This window comes from Panicum virgatum, chromosome 7K (genome assembly GCF_016808335.1).
Source record: "Panicum virgatum strain AP13 chromosome 7K, P.virgatum_v5, whole genome shotgun sequence".
NCBI lineage: Eukaryota > Viridiplantae > Streptophyta > Magnoliopsida > Poales > Poaceae > Panicum > Panicum virgatum.
In genome coordinates, this window is record NC_053142.1 from 35,747,634 (window position 1) to 35,762,381 (window position 14,748).

Sequence of the window (14,748 nt, forward strand, 5' to 3'; positions counted from 1 at the left end):
TTTTTTATAATTTACTATGATTTTTTAAATATTTAGCCAAAATAAATATAAAAATAAAAATAGAAAAACCGCCGGCAAGTCAATTCCAAACCACTCAGGAGGACATTTGAACCGGTTTGGATAGTTCGAGGAGTAAACATACCCTGTTTTGTAGTTAGAGGAGGAAAATCAGACTTTCGTGAAACTTGGGGGAGGTAAAGCAGACTTTTTCCTTTTCATTTTTCAAAGGTCTATCTCCGCTCCTTTTTGTGGCGTAGAGTTGCACTAGCGTGAGCATCGGGGGAGAGGGAGGAGGGGAGTATATAAATCATGAACTTAATGTGCTACTCCCTACATTTATTTTTCATAAGATGCACATGTATTAGAAGATCTAAACCTATTAGTGAATTTTGACACTGATTGAAAAAAATAAGAACCGTTCATCTGACAGAATCGTACAGTGATCAAGATAGGAAGTACCTAGTACAAAAATGTGGAACTAAGTACCAAAAAATGGGACCGAATACTAATTTAATTTAATTTTTATAAATACCTTTCATTGATCAACAGACAGAAAAAAAATTCAATACAAAAGTACATGAAAGTAACCATTAATACTTTACAGTCTTACAATTACTAATTGGAGGCTCTTTTTGAAGCCTCCAGGTAAAGCCACATAGGATCCTAGGTGGACAGTCTAAAAAATAAAGAAATCCTACAAATTCTTATAAAAAACAGAAACATCCGGCCATCAATTCGGCAACTCTAATCATAATAGTCATTGGATCTGTTATTTTTTCTAATAAATTACCCACTTTTGCTATTATAAAAATAGACTAAAATAACCCACTAAACATGTATCTAAATTACCCACCTCTGCCATTATAAAAAATAATCTAAAGTAACCTCGTAATCTTCATGTAAATTACACACTTATGCCATTATAATAAAATAATATCAAATAATCCCTTAAATTTTTATACATATTATCCAATGATAACATAATAACAAGTTAAAATAAACCCAAAATCTGAATTAAAATTATATTATTATAATAAATCTTAATGCGCATTACTATAAAATTCTAAATTACTATTTCTATCATTATTAATATATCATTTATGTTATTATTTATATAAAATACTAACCATAATGTGTGTGTCACCATATATTCAAGCATAAGAGAAGATATAAGAATACTAATTTTCATGGTGTTCACATAGCTCAAACAAAATGTTCAATTGAATACATATCAAACACATATGGATGTGTGATGCAAAGTGAGAAAAATGTTAGTAACTAAATCTATCACATGTATCATAATTATATAATGGTAAATGTGTATCTTTATAGTACTAGATTAGAATATTTAATTAGCTAAAAAAGCTTGAGATAGATAATTATTAGATATCTCTAACTAGCCCGTGCGGGAGCACGGGGTGATAGACTAGTCATTATAACAAAGCTCAACCTATTAAATTTTAGTCAACAATTAGCTTTATAGAACACACGTAAGATTTGTTATACAGATGAGATATCACTGGATTCCTTTATAAAGTTACTATACCTTATGATTGTGATTGTGTCATTACAATCACTATATACAAGTATTAGAGAAAATACGGGATCAAATTAAAGTCTAACTTCAAATACTATGCTAGGTCAAAATAAAACCGCGCCTCATAGCTTCAAATGAAGAAACTACTATCCATGAGATGCACGGTAACTCGGTAAGTGGTATACTTAGAATCCTAAGTGAGGTATATGATCCTGGTGCCAAGCTGCATGCGTTGACGCCCGCTGGCTAATAATAAGTCGCAGCAGGTCGGGTTAAAATACATGATTACTACACCTGCCTAGCCGAGCCAAGGTACTCGAAATTAAAAGACATGCGGCATCTCCACTGAAACTCCTGCAGCTACCACTGTGTCTTTGAAACTTTGTCACCGTACCTCCTTCGCCTGACTGAAGATGCACGCGGGGAGCGGGAACCTCATCTTTGGAACTTTGCCGCTCTGAAACCTGAAGAACGAGAGGGCATCTGCTAGGTGAAATTTACAGAGCGCTCTACCTCCACAGTCCACGGTGACGCAGCAAATGTGCCCGCCCCGCCCGAGATTAGAAAAAAGAGCCGGCTGTGCGCGCGGTGCAGGCGGCGCCAGCACAACTTGGGGGAATCCGCTTACCGCCGGCGCCGGAGCCGGAGCCGGGGCGCGTAATTTTTTGACGGCCAGGGATCGGCGGTTCGCGGCGCACGATGGCCGGCACGTGGCCGCCCGGCGACGGGGCACGCCGGCTGCCGCGCGCTCGTTCCGTCGCCCGGCCATGCGGCCAGCACCAGTGCACCAGCAGGCAGCGAGCTCGGCTCCCGAAAGCCACCCACCACTCCGCACAAGGCCGGGGCTCTTGTGGCAGAACGCCCTCGTGCTCCAGCTCGTGCTCTGGCCGAACCTGAGAGAGAGCGCGAGGGCGGCCGCCAGGTCACCGCGTGCTTCAGACTATAGTACTGGCGGTAAAAAAAAAAACGGCAGAAGCTGGTAAGTGCTGTCGAGTTCTCCGTACCTGCTTTAACAGCGAGGGGTAAAATCAGATCACACTGGAACGCTTAACAGGCGTACCATGACTAACTACTCTCAATTATTCTCAACAGGAACTCAAAACCATCAAATTTACGGATTTTGCGATTCATCCAATCGATCATTACGTTTTAAGAGTAAGATTAATAATACAGCCAGCTATTGACTGTAAAAATTCTTGCAGCCAACCTTTCAGTTATTTGTCTCTCTCACAATTTTTTTTTGGTTCTTGTGTCGAAGTTAGTTGCAACCTTGTAGCTCGCTTCTCCTCTCTCTTCTTCTTTTCTCCTCCACCTCAACATTTAATTTGCCCTGTTTAGTTGGTGAAAAGTTGTTGGTTTTGATATTGTAGTACATTTCGTTGTTACTTGACAAATAATGTCCAATTATGAACCAATTAGGCTTAAAAAATTCATCCCGTGCTAATCAGTTAGACTGTATAATTAGTTATTTTTTTAACTGTATTTAATGCTCTATACATGTGTCTGAATATTCGACGTGACAAGTACTGTTAGAAATTTTTTTGGAAACTGAAGGGCCTGAATTGCTGCCTCACTGTTAGACCAGTTCAGATGTGAAACAGGGGATGGTGACCCGTACATAACTATGTACTCGCAGATTTTGATGCATGAACTTTTGCACGCGTACAGTGTGCACCGACCGGTGCCGACATTTGCGTCTCGAAGAGCTAACTGCAGTGCTTTCACCAAAAAAAGAAAAAAAGAAAAAAGAGCTAACTGCAAGGCAGAGTGGCGGCGGATGCTCTCGAAACCAAAACGCCGGTGCGACGGCATTCGTCCTCGCCGGCCGCGTGCATGGGAGGCCGTAAACAAGCAGCGAGCCTTCTTCTTGACAACACATACCCCCTACCTTGAAGCTACGACATGCTCCGATCCGATCCTAGTATCCCACCGTTCTACATACGAATCTCGAAAAAGGCAATGTCTGTCGTTCACACTCTCTACGTGTACTAGCGCTTGACAGTAGTCATTCGTCAGCTGGGACTTCAATTCCGAGCTTTCACACACGTCGATAGTACACGGCGTGCAGCCGGAGGCCATCGTGCCATCCATTTGGGAGAGCTGCGGCTCCTCTAAAGTTGCGGTTTTCTAGCGAAGCAGCTTTTTCTTTGGTAAAGATGAAATCATTTTGAAAAACGTTCAGCAAAATGTTTTAAATCATTTAGGACCACGGCAAGTGTCAGTGAAGCCGCAAGAAACTATAATTTTTGGCTTGAGTTGCATAGGCAAAGCCATCTTGCGACTTCTTTGTGGATTCGATGATGAAGCAATTTTGAAAAGGGAAAGTCTAATTTACACTCTTGAACTACCACAAAAATTCGATTTTCAACCTTCAACTACAAAATTAGATAACAAAGATCATCCAACTATTGAAACCGGCAAATTTAACCCCTTAGATGATTTTTAAGGTGGTTTTCCATTTTGTAATAATTAAAAATATTAATTTTTAAACTAAAAATATCATAAGTAATTCATTTTAAATAAAAAATACGATATTGGTATCAAAAGTTTTCTAAAAATGTAACCTATCTATTGGCATCATACTTTTCAGTTATTCGAATTCATTTTTTATAATATTTGGTTCTTGTAGTTATGTCTATTATTTTTGAATAACTAAGATTTAAATAAAAGCAATAATAGATAGGTTATATTTTTAGAAAAAATTTGGTACTAGTTTCAACTTTTTATTTAAAATGAATTAGTTTTGATTTTTAGATGTAACTAAAATTTCTTTAATTTTTTAAAAAATCTAAAATCACCTTGAAAACCACTCCAAGAGCCAAATTTGTCTGATTTTGACAGTTGGATGGCTTATGTTATCTGATTTTGTAGTTGAAGGCTGAAATCGAACTTTTGCGATAGTTCGAGATTGTAATTCAGACTTTTCCCTTTTAAAAATGACTCTTTGGCAAGGCTTCACCAGAAGCTAGTGGTGAAGCCCATGGAGAAGCCATGCCAAACGGGCGTTAGCTTTGACTTCAGAAAATCATTCAAGTTATTCCTTACTCTTATTCGGTGTAATAATGTTTGTAATGTCAACATTTTGGGGTTTCCATTGCCAACACATTTGATCATGATGAAGTCGATGATTGTATGCAGAGCTAGCACACATGCAAGTTCAAACTTGGAAGACTCTTGGATGCTTGGGTTAAGTCGATACCTTAGTCAGGCACCATCAGGACCAGTCGATAAACAATTCCTAGGGCTTGTTAAAGAAAACTACCACGGGCGTACGGTTACAGCAGATATTCTCGGTCCTTTTCTCGGCTTGCTTTGACTGCATATCATCCATCCCTAGCTAGCTGTACTAGATTCAAATCAACCATAGCATCCTCTCTATAAAAGGCCAACAACCTCCACACCCTGCCTCCTCTCTCCTCTTCAGCCCATTCTTCCTCCTTGCTTGCAAACTGATTAACTGAGAGCATCACACACACACGACCAATCGAACTGTGTATAGCTTGTAGGAGAAATCTCACAGCATGAGCTGCAGAAGAACCAGTGCAATGAGTCTTCTTGTAGCTGTCCTACTCGTTGTCTCCTTGCTCACTCTGCACGCCCCTGACGCCAGTGCTCGCTACGGTGAGTTCTTGCCCATCTCAGTTGACGACGTTCTTGAGATTTTCCTTGATCCGTTGATGCTGACGACTGACGAGTCCATCTCCACTGTTATTGCAGTTGTCGTGCTGAACCCAAACAATGGACTGAACAGCGAAGGAGATAGTAAGGTTAGTGGAAGCGTCCAATCTGCTGCCCTCACCGTCCCTTGTTCACAAATTAAAGCAAATTAAATCCACGGAGCTAGAGATATTTGATTGCTTACTAACTTGAATACTTGGGTGGTTGCTTGCAGAACCTCGCGAAGGTGCTGGCCTCGGCGTCGACCGATGATTCAGCTGCCAGCAAGGGATTCTCAGGGCGGAAGCTAGGTGCGCCGAACAAAGAAGAAACCAAAGCCACCATGGGAGCGACGGCGACTTCGGCAGCAGGCTGGCGGCCGCGGACGGTGGAGATGCGCGCGGCGAGGAGGCACGGCGACGCGGCCGCCGAGTTGTACAACATGCTCCGGAGGGACTACGCGTGGAAGGCGAGCCGCCGGCGGCCGATCAACAACGGCGTCAAGCCGTTTCAGGTGAAGAAGCCCTAGATGTAGCTAGGCTTCCCGGGCATGGTAGTTCGATCGGTACATATAGTTAGAGCTAGCTTAGCAGCTCCTTCAGGGATTTAGTTGCTAGTCCTATAGGTGATTAGGAGAGTCAGTACACTTAGTTGCCTATACTGAATAATGCCATCCGGCCAACCTTGATCTAGCCTCCAAGCTGCAACAACCTGTTTAGCCCAGACTGAAATAGCATGAATCATATTCATGTGCAGATGGGCAATTTTGTCACCGGTGTTCATGCTTGTTGAGGATAGATGCCATTGCCATGTAGTGTGTATACAGCTGCACCAGTATCAGCTTTGCAGGTGTGCTCATATGCTTGTAAGTTGTAACTGATTCGGTGATTTCCATGCGTTTATTTGCACCAATTTATGGTCATCTGGTTCTGTTGCCTGCTCGCATACAGCCGATGGCCAACAGAACCCGCTTCAGAAATTCTCACAGCAGAGTAACACGGATCAAATAGCAGCCATTCGGCCTCCAGGGATGTTCATCTACAATAATGCCTCAGCACGCAGCAGCAAATGCTATATCAAAGCTATACCTTCATTCCTCACTCATCATAGTGCCTGTAAATTACAAGCCACTACCGAATCCGACAAGCCATTAGCCTGCTAGAGATAAATAAGAACAGCAAGGCATGGGAGGGGCAGACAGCAAGAGGAGGGAGAAAGAAGAGAAATATTTGAATGAATTTAACATGGACTACCAAGAGCTGGGCTCAAGCACGACACTAAGGGCTCGACTCAACAGGCAAAAAGAAATGCAGGGGCAAGCACATTCAGAATTTACAGCAAAGGATTCTGTAACCCCAGCCTCGGTCTTCCCTCAGACGCCTGCGGTCGGCCTTTGCCATCTTCACGGGGCTGCTGTTCCACTCGTTCTGTAGTCTGTGAATCAGAAAGCAAAACAAGGTGCTTGAGCAAATAACTTTGTATGTAAATATAATATAACATATATGAAGAATGCCCTGATTGATTGAAAGGTTCAGAAACTGATATGAGCCCATGACAAAACAAGCAAGTACTGGAAGTTATGCAGTAACAATTAGGATAAGGAGATTATATCAATGCCTGGCTGATTCTTTGTGCTGTTGACTATTTACAATAATAGAAGAACAAATTCAATGCTGGTCCATTCAGATGTACAACAAATTATAAAGTTACTTATAATATATGGGCTAGATTTTATGAATACACGTGTTTAATAGAACTAACCAGCAATATTGCAGGGTGACAAAGCAATTCTGCGTTGAAAAAAGTAACAGGGTAGTCTTCACTTACACTGGAAATGCAAAGGACCGAGTACTTGTTGTGCTACTTTCTGATCGAAGAGAAATGTTGCCAGAATAAGGTATGTGACCAGAAGGTGTTAGTGGACCTGACGTAATGCTAGGACCAGAGAAGCTGGATTCGAAGGGATTGCGAACAACAGTTTGAGTTTGCGCAGTCACTTTTGCACTGTCTGATCCATTTTGTTGAACAACAGGTTCTCTTTGCACAGGAGGTGAACTCTTAGCATCTTGGACGTCCTCACTTCTTTTTGTGCCAACCTCCACATCACTTGGGTTAAAATCATTTATATCCTGGGCACTATCAATCTCAATTTTTTTACCGCTCTCACTTTTGACATTACTAGGCTCTCCATTGCTGGTAGACAAAGATGTAGCTAGACCTGTTTCATGCACCGCATCAGTTTTCACATCAGCGAGACTTCCTTTCTGATCATTACATTGTTCAGATTCTTGGACATCCAATGTACTTGAACCTGCTTCAACAGAATCTGACCTATTCTCTTCAATTATGGCTTCATCTATTTCAATAGGATCAAATCCTTCCAGTGCTCTGTTGACAAGATCGCTAAAACTATCTGTCTTTTCAACAGGACAGATGGGTGCTATAGAAGCAGCATCCACAATAGTAGGAAGAGAGTAATTAGGTTCCCATGTCTCGTCTAATGATCCATAGGCAATAAAAGGGTTATAGTGATTAACTTGGTTGGATCCTCCCTTATCCAATGCAGCACTGACAACAACTTCATCCACCGTTAAATCACTGTGAATGATGTTACTGGTCTCTGATGCAATACCAATTCCAGTTTCATGACAATCGTTCGATGAAACCTGTAACGACATCAATCACGTCATGTGCTCCAATGTAGATAATGGTATATAAGTGAAGTAGTAGTTAAAATTATATGTGCAGCTGTTCATTTATCAAACCAAATAAACTGAAGATGTAATACTAAAGCTAACCGCTCATATATAATCATTGAAAATTTATGAGACACATCAATGGGATGAACGAATTTTAAGGATTAAAGTGCTTTGCAAATGTGTTGTATTGTAAGTTAAGTAGTAGTATACCTGATGTGCTGCTTCTCCATTGGAAAAGGGATCCAGATTTTCATTGCCCTTGGAAATGACACTGCCAACCTGCTGGCAACCTTGTGCACCTTCATGTAGTGATTGTTTGGCATTTGGTTTCTCGTTTGAATCAGTAGAGACAGTTGCAGTATTGTTGTCTTCAAGATTACACTCTTTGCATAAGGTGTTCTGTTCCCCAGTATTGCCATCAGTAGCACACATGACTGGTCGAATAACTAATTGTGATTTTAATTCAAGTGCAGTTTTCGTAGAGTCAGCTCTTATCTCTTCCCCTAGGTCACCGTTGGTATCTTCCGAGGAATCAAAGTTTATTGAAACCTTTTGATCTACTAGCTTTTCCGTTGAAGTCTTTTTATCAGGAAAAACTCCTTCATCAATGCAGACATCCTTGACAAAATGGCCACCATAATCAGAAGAAACAACTGTGTCTGGCAGCTTGATCTCTACAACATCCTTGTCATACGAGTAATCCTCAATGCATGTCTGTCCAGTTCTACCTCCATTCAGCTCACCCTTCACAAAACTATGTTCAGATTGATTGGTTTGTTCAACCATTTTATCCGCCAAAAAACTGTGCTTACTTTGTCTTTCAACCTCGGAGTCTAATTTAGGATTGCCATCCGATGGGAGCTCTTGAAAAATATGACTTTTGTAAGGCCTTTCATCATCTGCGCTCAGGTACCAAAATCAACCATTGAGGGTGTTGACAGAGAAGAGAAAAAACGGAAACAAACGCATCATAATCAACATTTACGGTTTCTAGCTTGAACAGTTAACAAATGACTAAAACCATTTCTAAAATATAGTAACTGATGACCAACCCAACTTGGACAAGATATAAATATGGAAAGAACTCATTATGATTTAATTAACATTAGAGAATTTCAGCTAAGTTCATCTTTAGCTTCTCTTTCATTTTAGTTGCGCTGTCACTTTCATCATATGTAAGCATTATTGCATTAACTTTTCATTCAGCGACTCAAAACTCTGAAATTAAGCATCTTAAATGCACAATGTTTCTGTCATAGAGAAACCCAGAAAAAGCTATTTGCTTAGCTAAGATGTCGTTGGTAGTCCTGAAGGAACAAAAGCCAAGAAGCGACAGTCTTCCTACCAAATAAAGAAGATCACGATTCAATACAAATAGAGTAGTGTTTTGCATCACACTCAGGTCAATATAAAGATTGAGTTTAAATAAAAATGATTAAAATTGGTATATGATGGATCCTCCTATGAGGATTAAAGCATACAACAATAGGAATAGCAGCCTAGCAGGTATACAAAAACCAACAAAATTGATGCGGCATTATTTCGGAACATATTGCCTGCCAAGTGAGATATAATTTCACAAATAATCAGAATCAGAAAGGAAATTAACTATGAGTCGTGGATTCTAGCAATCACATGGTATATCAACGTACAATTGTGAATTCGGTTAGCCTAGCAAATGAAATGCATAATCCTATCAGCTCACAATCTATCTACAGACTAATCTGTGAAGGCATAATCAGCCTTCACCACAGCCCAAACCAGGTTACCACCAAGAATCTCAGAAATCTGAATGCAACCCTGCTTAACTGATGCAATTAAGCAAATGCTTTCACGAATACATAGTAAAAAGCAGAAGACCGGAGGTTTACCTATCTTCATGATCTGCACATACAGTATCTCTAAGTCCTAGCCATGCCTCAGCAGCTGCCTCTGATAAATATGCTGATTATTTCCTGCAAACAAATAAAAAGATTCAGAAGTCAAATACTCCCGCCGATCCACCCAGGAAAAAAGTGCGTGCTTCCTGTTCACCAGAATGGAGGACAAAAAGCTGTGTTTGCTAATGCCGATGTCCATCTATCCACAAACAAATGCCGTGTTTCGCGTAACCTAAGATTCCCATGGGAGGAAAAGTCTCGCAGCGTCCTGATAGAACCAGACGCTTTACACCCTTTCAGAGACACCCAGAAAAGAAGAGAGAAAAAGAAATCTAAAGACGAAACGAAACCATCTCGAAAAAAACATAATGTTCAAAAGGAAAGAAACTCTGAAGAGCAAAGGCGGATGCAGCGACCGGCGTGCCCAACAACTCCTTCGCATTTCGCCTCACCAAACATTGGGGGTTCCCGGGGAGAAAGTCTGCCTCAGTGTACACACACATACAGCTAGACAACACAACAGAGAAGCAGACAAGGGACCGGATACTAAAACTAAAACTGCAGGTTTCTATACGCGTCGAAGCAGGGACGGGGAAAAGAACAAAGAATGGCTACCGGACAAAGCAAAGGAAGACCGGGACCTGGGTTGGATCAGAGCACAAGCACGCCCTCCTGATTTCTTCCTTTCTTTCCCCTCGCGGAAGGAACAAGGAAGCAAGGAGGAAGATGAACAGGGGAAACAGGAGGGAAACCAGCAGTCGCGCCACCGATCCTAGCATAGCATCTCAAGAAACTGGCAAACAGGCAAAGGGCCCAGAGGAACTCGGGGACTCCGGTGGCAGGGCTTGAACTGAGCCGCATCTGATTGTGTCGGTAAGGCGGAGTAATTACATAGTACTGTGCGGCCCCGCGGAGTAACTACGTGCAGGCAAGAACAACACACCAAGGAGTAGCAAACAAGAGGGAGCTTGGATCAAAGATTCTATTTTGCCCTCTCTTTTTTGTGATAGAAAAGATTTTCCTTCAATCCGGACTCTCATGAAACATGCATCGAACCAGTGCTGTCGAATGCTACTTCGGCGATCCTATCACTCCTCTACCAGCTCTTCAGATCAGAGTCTCTGAAGAAATAAACGAAAAGGATGTGCGCGCAAAGCGAACAGGGAAGATGAACAGAACCAAGAAACAAAGTCCCCCCTACACTCCTCACTCACATGCAGAACCAGCCATGGACGAAGGAGAACAACACCACGAGAAGACCAAAGAAAAACTCGAGTCGCGAGCAAGACGGAGTGAAGGATCAGGCAGGAGCTCTGACCTTTGTGCGGGATGACGCCGCCGCAATTCTCTCTCACTTCTCTGCCGCGTCGGCCGGAAAGGAAGCTCCGGGAGAACCGCCGGGAGCAGCGGGGGCCGGCGAGGCGAGGATGGGATCGCGGCGGAGCCCGAGAACCCAGAAAATTCCGCAGAAAAAAGAATTTCCCGGAGCGGAGGGTGGGGACTTAAATAAACTCCATTCATGTGAGGCAGCAGAGCAGTTCAATAAATTTGATGCGCTGGGGGGTGGGCTCTTTTGCGAATAGGCCCCTCGACGGGGTGCACGAAACGAAGCCTTGGATCGCTTCGAGAAGAAGAGGAAGGGCCTGCGAATTTTTTTAAGCGGTGTGAGCGGTGTGGACTGCCCGCGATGTGCACTGCAGGTGTCGGTTTATTATTTAGTCCAGGGAATTCTGCGTGCTCGTTGACTTGGGGGCCGTTTAGTTCCCAAAAATTTTCACCTCCTTTTGAAATACATGTATGAAGCACTAAATGTAATTAAATAATAAAACTAATTACACAGTTTGGATGTACACGACGAGACGAATCTTTTGAGCCTAATTAGGGCATTATTATCCATAAGTACTACAATAACCCACATGTGCTAATGATGCGGTCAAATGCCTCAAAAGATTCGTCTTGCGGTTTCCAAGTGAGTTCTGAAATTAGTTTTTTAATTAGTGTTCGAAAAGCCCTCCCGACATCTGGTCAAACATTGATGGGACACCCAAAAATTTTCATTTTTGGAACTAAACGCCCCCAAGGTTTGGCCTGTAACTATTCTGGTTGTTTCAGGGGGCGTTTCGTAAATGCTCTGGGTACCCAAGAGTTGTTCTTTAATGTTTGAGGCAGCGAAGTGTAAGTTGCTAGAACACAATATTCTGAACAGTACAATGCTACTATATGCTAGTATGCTACTCTACTACTACCAGAACAAATGAGTATACTCTGGTTCATTTATTAGGAAAGGAATTTTCCTATATATATATATAGCATTCATTTGCATTTTTCCCAAAAAAATATGCATATAATTTGTTTCCTAGCTTCTGTTCCGAAAGAATACAATTAGCACCGGTAAAATGATCTCTGGAGATCATTGTGATATGAGCCGAAGATAAAAGTGGGCAATCAGAGTCTGAGACCAGGCTATCGTCTGAACAAGGGAGTTCTATACAGCCAAATGGAAGGCATAGCTCTGTGCCATTGCACTAGCAAGAAACCGAGGAAAAAACGTTAAACGGTATGAGTCACTGCACAAAAAAATTGCTCGAAAAAACAGTCATTGCAAAAAAAAGGTTATATGAATCACATTCCAACATGCTATTGATGGTGCAAGCATGCCAAGTAGTTTGTCAAGATACCCCCTTTCAGAAATGATCTTTATTTTTTTTTTCTTGACACAGCAGGCAGGTGTACTTTAGTTCTCTGTAGAGTCATCAGATTGAACTGATTTTTTAGAAACAACAATTTACATCTCCCTGCTACCTAAATTAGACCTTACTAAATAAGTTTAGATCCTACTCCGTGCATGAGATTGGATGCTAGTACAGTACTAGGAGTACTATACGCTGTACTGGGATATTAAATCTTTTGCTCAGTGTTGTTTCTTCCATTGCTGCTGCTGTACCGGGAGCAAATCTGTCCGTTGATACGCTCCAGCAGAATCACTGGATGAGATAAGCTTGGAAATTACTGCGGCTGCGGTTCTGGCTGTAATTACGCGAAAGGCCGGGTGTGCATGCGAAATGCGTCGGAGGAGGTCAAAGAAAAGGGGGGCATTATTATTATTTAATCTAGCTGCAAAATGCGGGGCCAAACCGGGAGGAAGAGACAGCTCGGCCGCACTTAAGTACTCTAATGCGATTGTCTAGCTGTCTCTTCCTCCCCAGTTCACTGCATGCAGCGAAGGAAAACCATGCTCCCAGAAACCGAAAATATTTGGTGATGAGATCAGCATCTACACAACTCGAAAATATTTTACATGGGCCGAATATTTGTATGCAGAGAAGAGATCAGTCAAGTGAATCCGTTTTTGCACCACATTTGATGTTAGTTCTTGCTTGCTCGTGTTAGATTTTACAATGGAGTTTTTTTTTTTGAAGGAGATTTTACAATGGAGTTGCTACCATGGAAGGGCCATTCAATTCAGAGTCCAACGGAGGGAGTGCCCTGCTCATTATAAGCTACAAGTCCTAGTGTAAAAGTTTGGCCAACGCCTTGCTCATTGTGGGCTAAAAGTTCTATGCAATGATTTTGGTGAAAGCATGTTGTTGATGCCAACTCGAATATCATTTCTCAGTCACACCTACTATCGAAACTAAGCGATTCATCACCCAGGCCAGAATTATTTTTGGTATTAATTAAGGAAGTACTCTTTAAAGTCCATCTAAGTCCAGGTTTTGTACTTGAACCATTGATGTATAAAAATTCATATAACATTAACAACACAAGATTGATATTTACTGGATTCTTTTTTCAAAAATCCTTTTAATCCCATATAAATCTTCCAATTTAAGATAATGTATTTTTATATAGACATTAATGACCAAAGTCAAGTGGACAATTCTAGATAAACTTATATGATAAGATGTAGCAGTCAAACCCTCTAAACTGTAGTTCGTTTTAGCTTTTATAAATTTATAGTGTTTATTACGCTACTCTGGATACAATAGTTTAACATTATGCTGTGACCTCACACCAGCACCAAGTCTGAACTCTGAAACATGTCCACACACCGTTGGCGCTGAGTGCAAGCACCCCCCATCAGTCGCCATCTTATCGATCAGTTGACCAAACTCCCATTGTTTTATGCTAATAATCCTGTTTGTCTCGCAGGAGTATCACAAAAGAGGATTAACCGGAGATCCTCAAGGCATGAGTCTCATGCCATGATCTCGCGGTGCCCCCAAGGAGGCCTCTTTTCGGGGCGCCAAAAAGAGAGGCGACGGTGGAAATGATGCCATTGACTTGTGCACCTCTAGGCATGGGGGTGGTGAACCGGATGATTGGCTGCCGCGAGCCTGCGGTTGGAGGCCACTACCGCGGTGGAGAGTGGTGGTGGCAGATTGGCAGCAGCCAGCAGGGGAGGAGACTAAGGATGGATTCGGATCGGATACGGATGAAATCGGATCCGGATGTCGCCTTTTACCACATTTTAATCCGGATACGAATACGAATGCGGATCTCATCGGATACGAATACAAAACGGATAGTTCGAATCCGGATACGAATCCGAATACCTTCTCGATTTGAAACATAGAGCTATCATAAGTATGTTTATTTTGTAAATAATCTTATAGTAGATCAAAATCATTATATACTGTAAGTAGGAAGTAAAGGATTAGGAGATAGCTGATAAAAAAATATATAATTATCTATGCATAGCTTTTATATTAAATATATAATACTAATTATAAATGTAAAATAAATAAATATTTAAATACTTAATAATTAAGATATATAAAAAAGATTTTATCATTAAATAAATAATTAATTTGACTCGTATTAAATAATTTTAATCATGAAATAAATATATTAAATAGTTAAAGTTAATTTTTATATCATTACTAATTTTAATAAATATATTATTAGTTATCTAGCTTTCTAAATAATTTAAATATTGTACATCATTAAGTAATAGGTATAAAGATAAGTTTAA

General features: G+C 41.2%; 2 protein-coding genes across 3 annotated transcripts; one reads left to right on the forward strand and one right to left on the reverse strand.

Moving 5' to 3' along the window:
• The first annotated feature begins 4,988 nt into the window (after nt 1-4,988).
• LOC120641190 lies at nt 4,989-6,104 on the forward strand. The gene is made up of 3 exons (XM_039917195.1): nt 4,989-5,158; nt 5,255-5,304; nt 5,430-6,104. Exons 1-3 carry the CDS (start codon nt 5,059-5,061, stop codon nt 5,721-5,723), a joined length of 444 nt encoding a protein of 147 aa, XP_039773129.1. The 5' UTR covers nt 4,989-5,058; the 3' UTR covers nt 5,724-6,104.
• A 159-nt stretch (nt 6,105-6,263) lies between these two features.
• On the reverse strand, nt 6,264-11,457 carry LOC120641189. Of its 2 annotated transcripts, none has more exons than XM_039917193.1 (5): nt 11,092-11,457; nt 9,765-9,848; nt 8,104-8,792; nt 7,022-7,860; nt 6,264-6,628 (listed from the first exon to the last, which is right to left on the reverse strand). In XM_039917193.1, the coding sequence occupies exons 2-5, from the start codon at nt 9,772-9,774 to the stop codon at nt 6,520-6,522; spliced, it is 1,647 nt and encodes a 548-aa protein (XP_039773127.1). In that variant the 5' UTR covers nt 9,775-9,848; nt 11,092-11,457; the 3' UTR covers nt 6,264-6,519. The 2 variants fall into 2 exon arrangements, with proteins under 2 accessions (XP_039773127.1, XP_039773128.1); XM_039917194.1 differs by having other exon boundaries at nt 8,104-9,234; nt 11,092-11,294.
• Nucleotides 11,458-14,748: the final 3,291 nt, after the last annotated feature.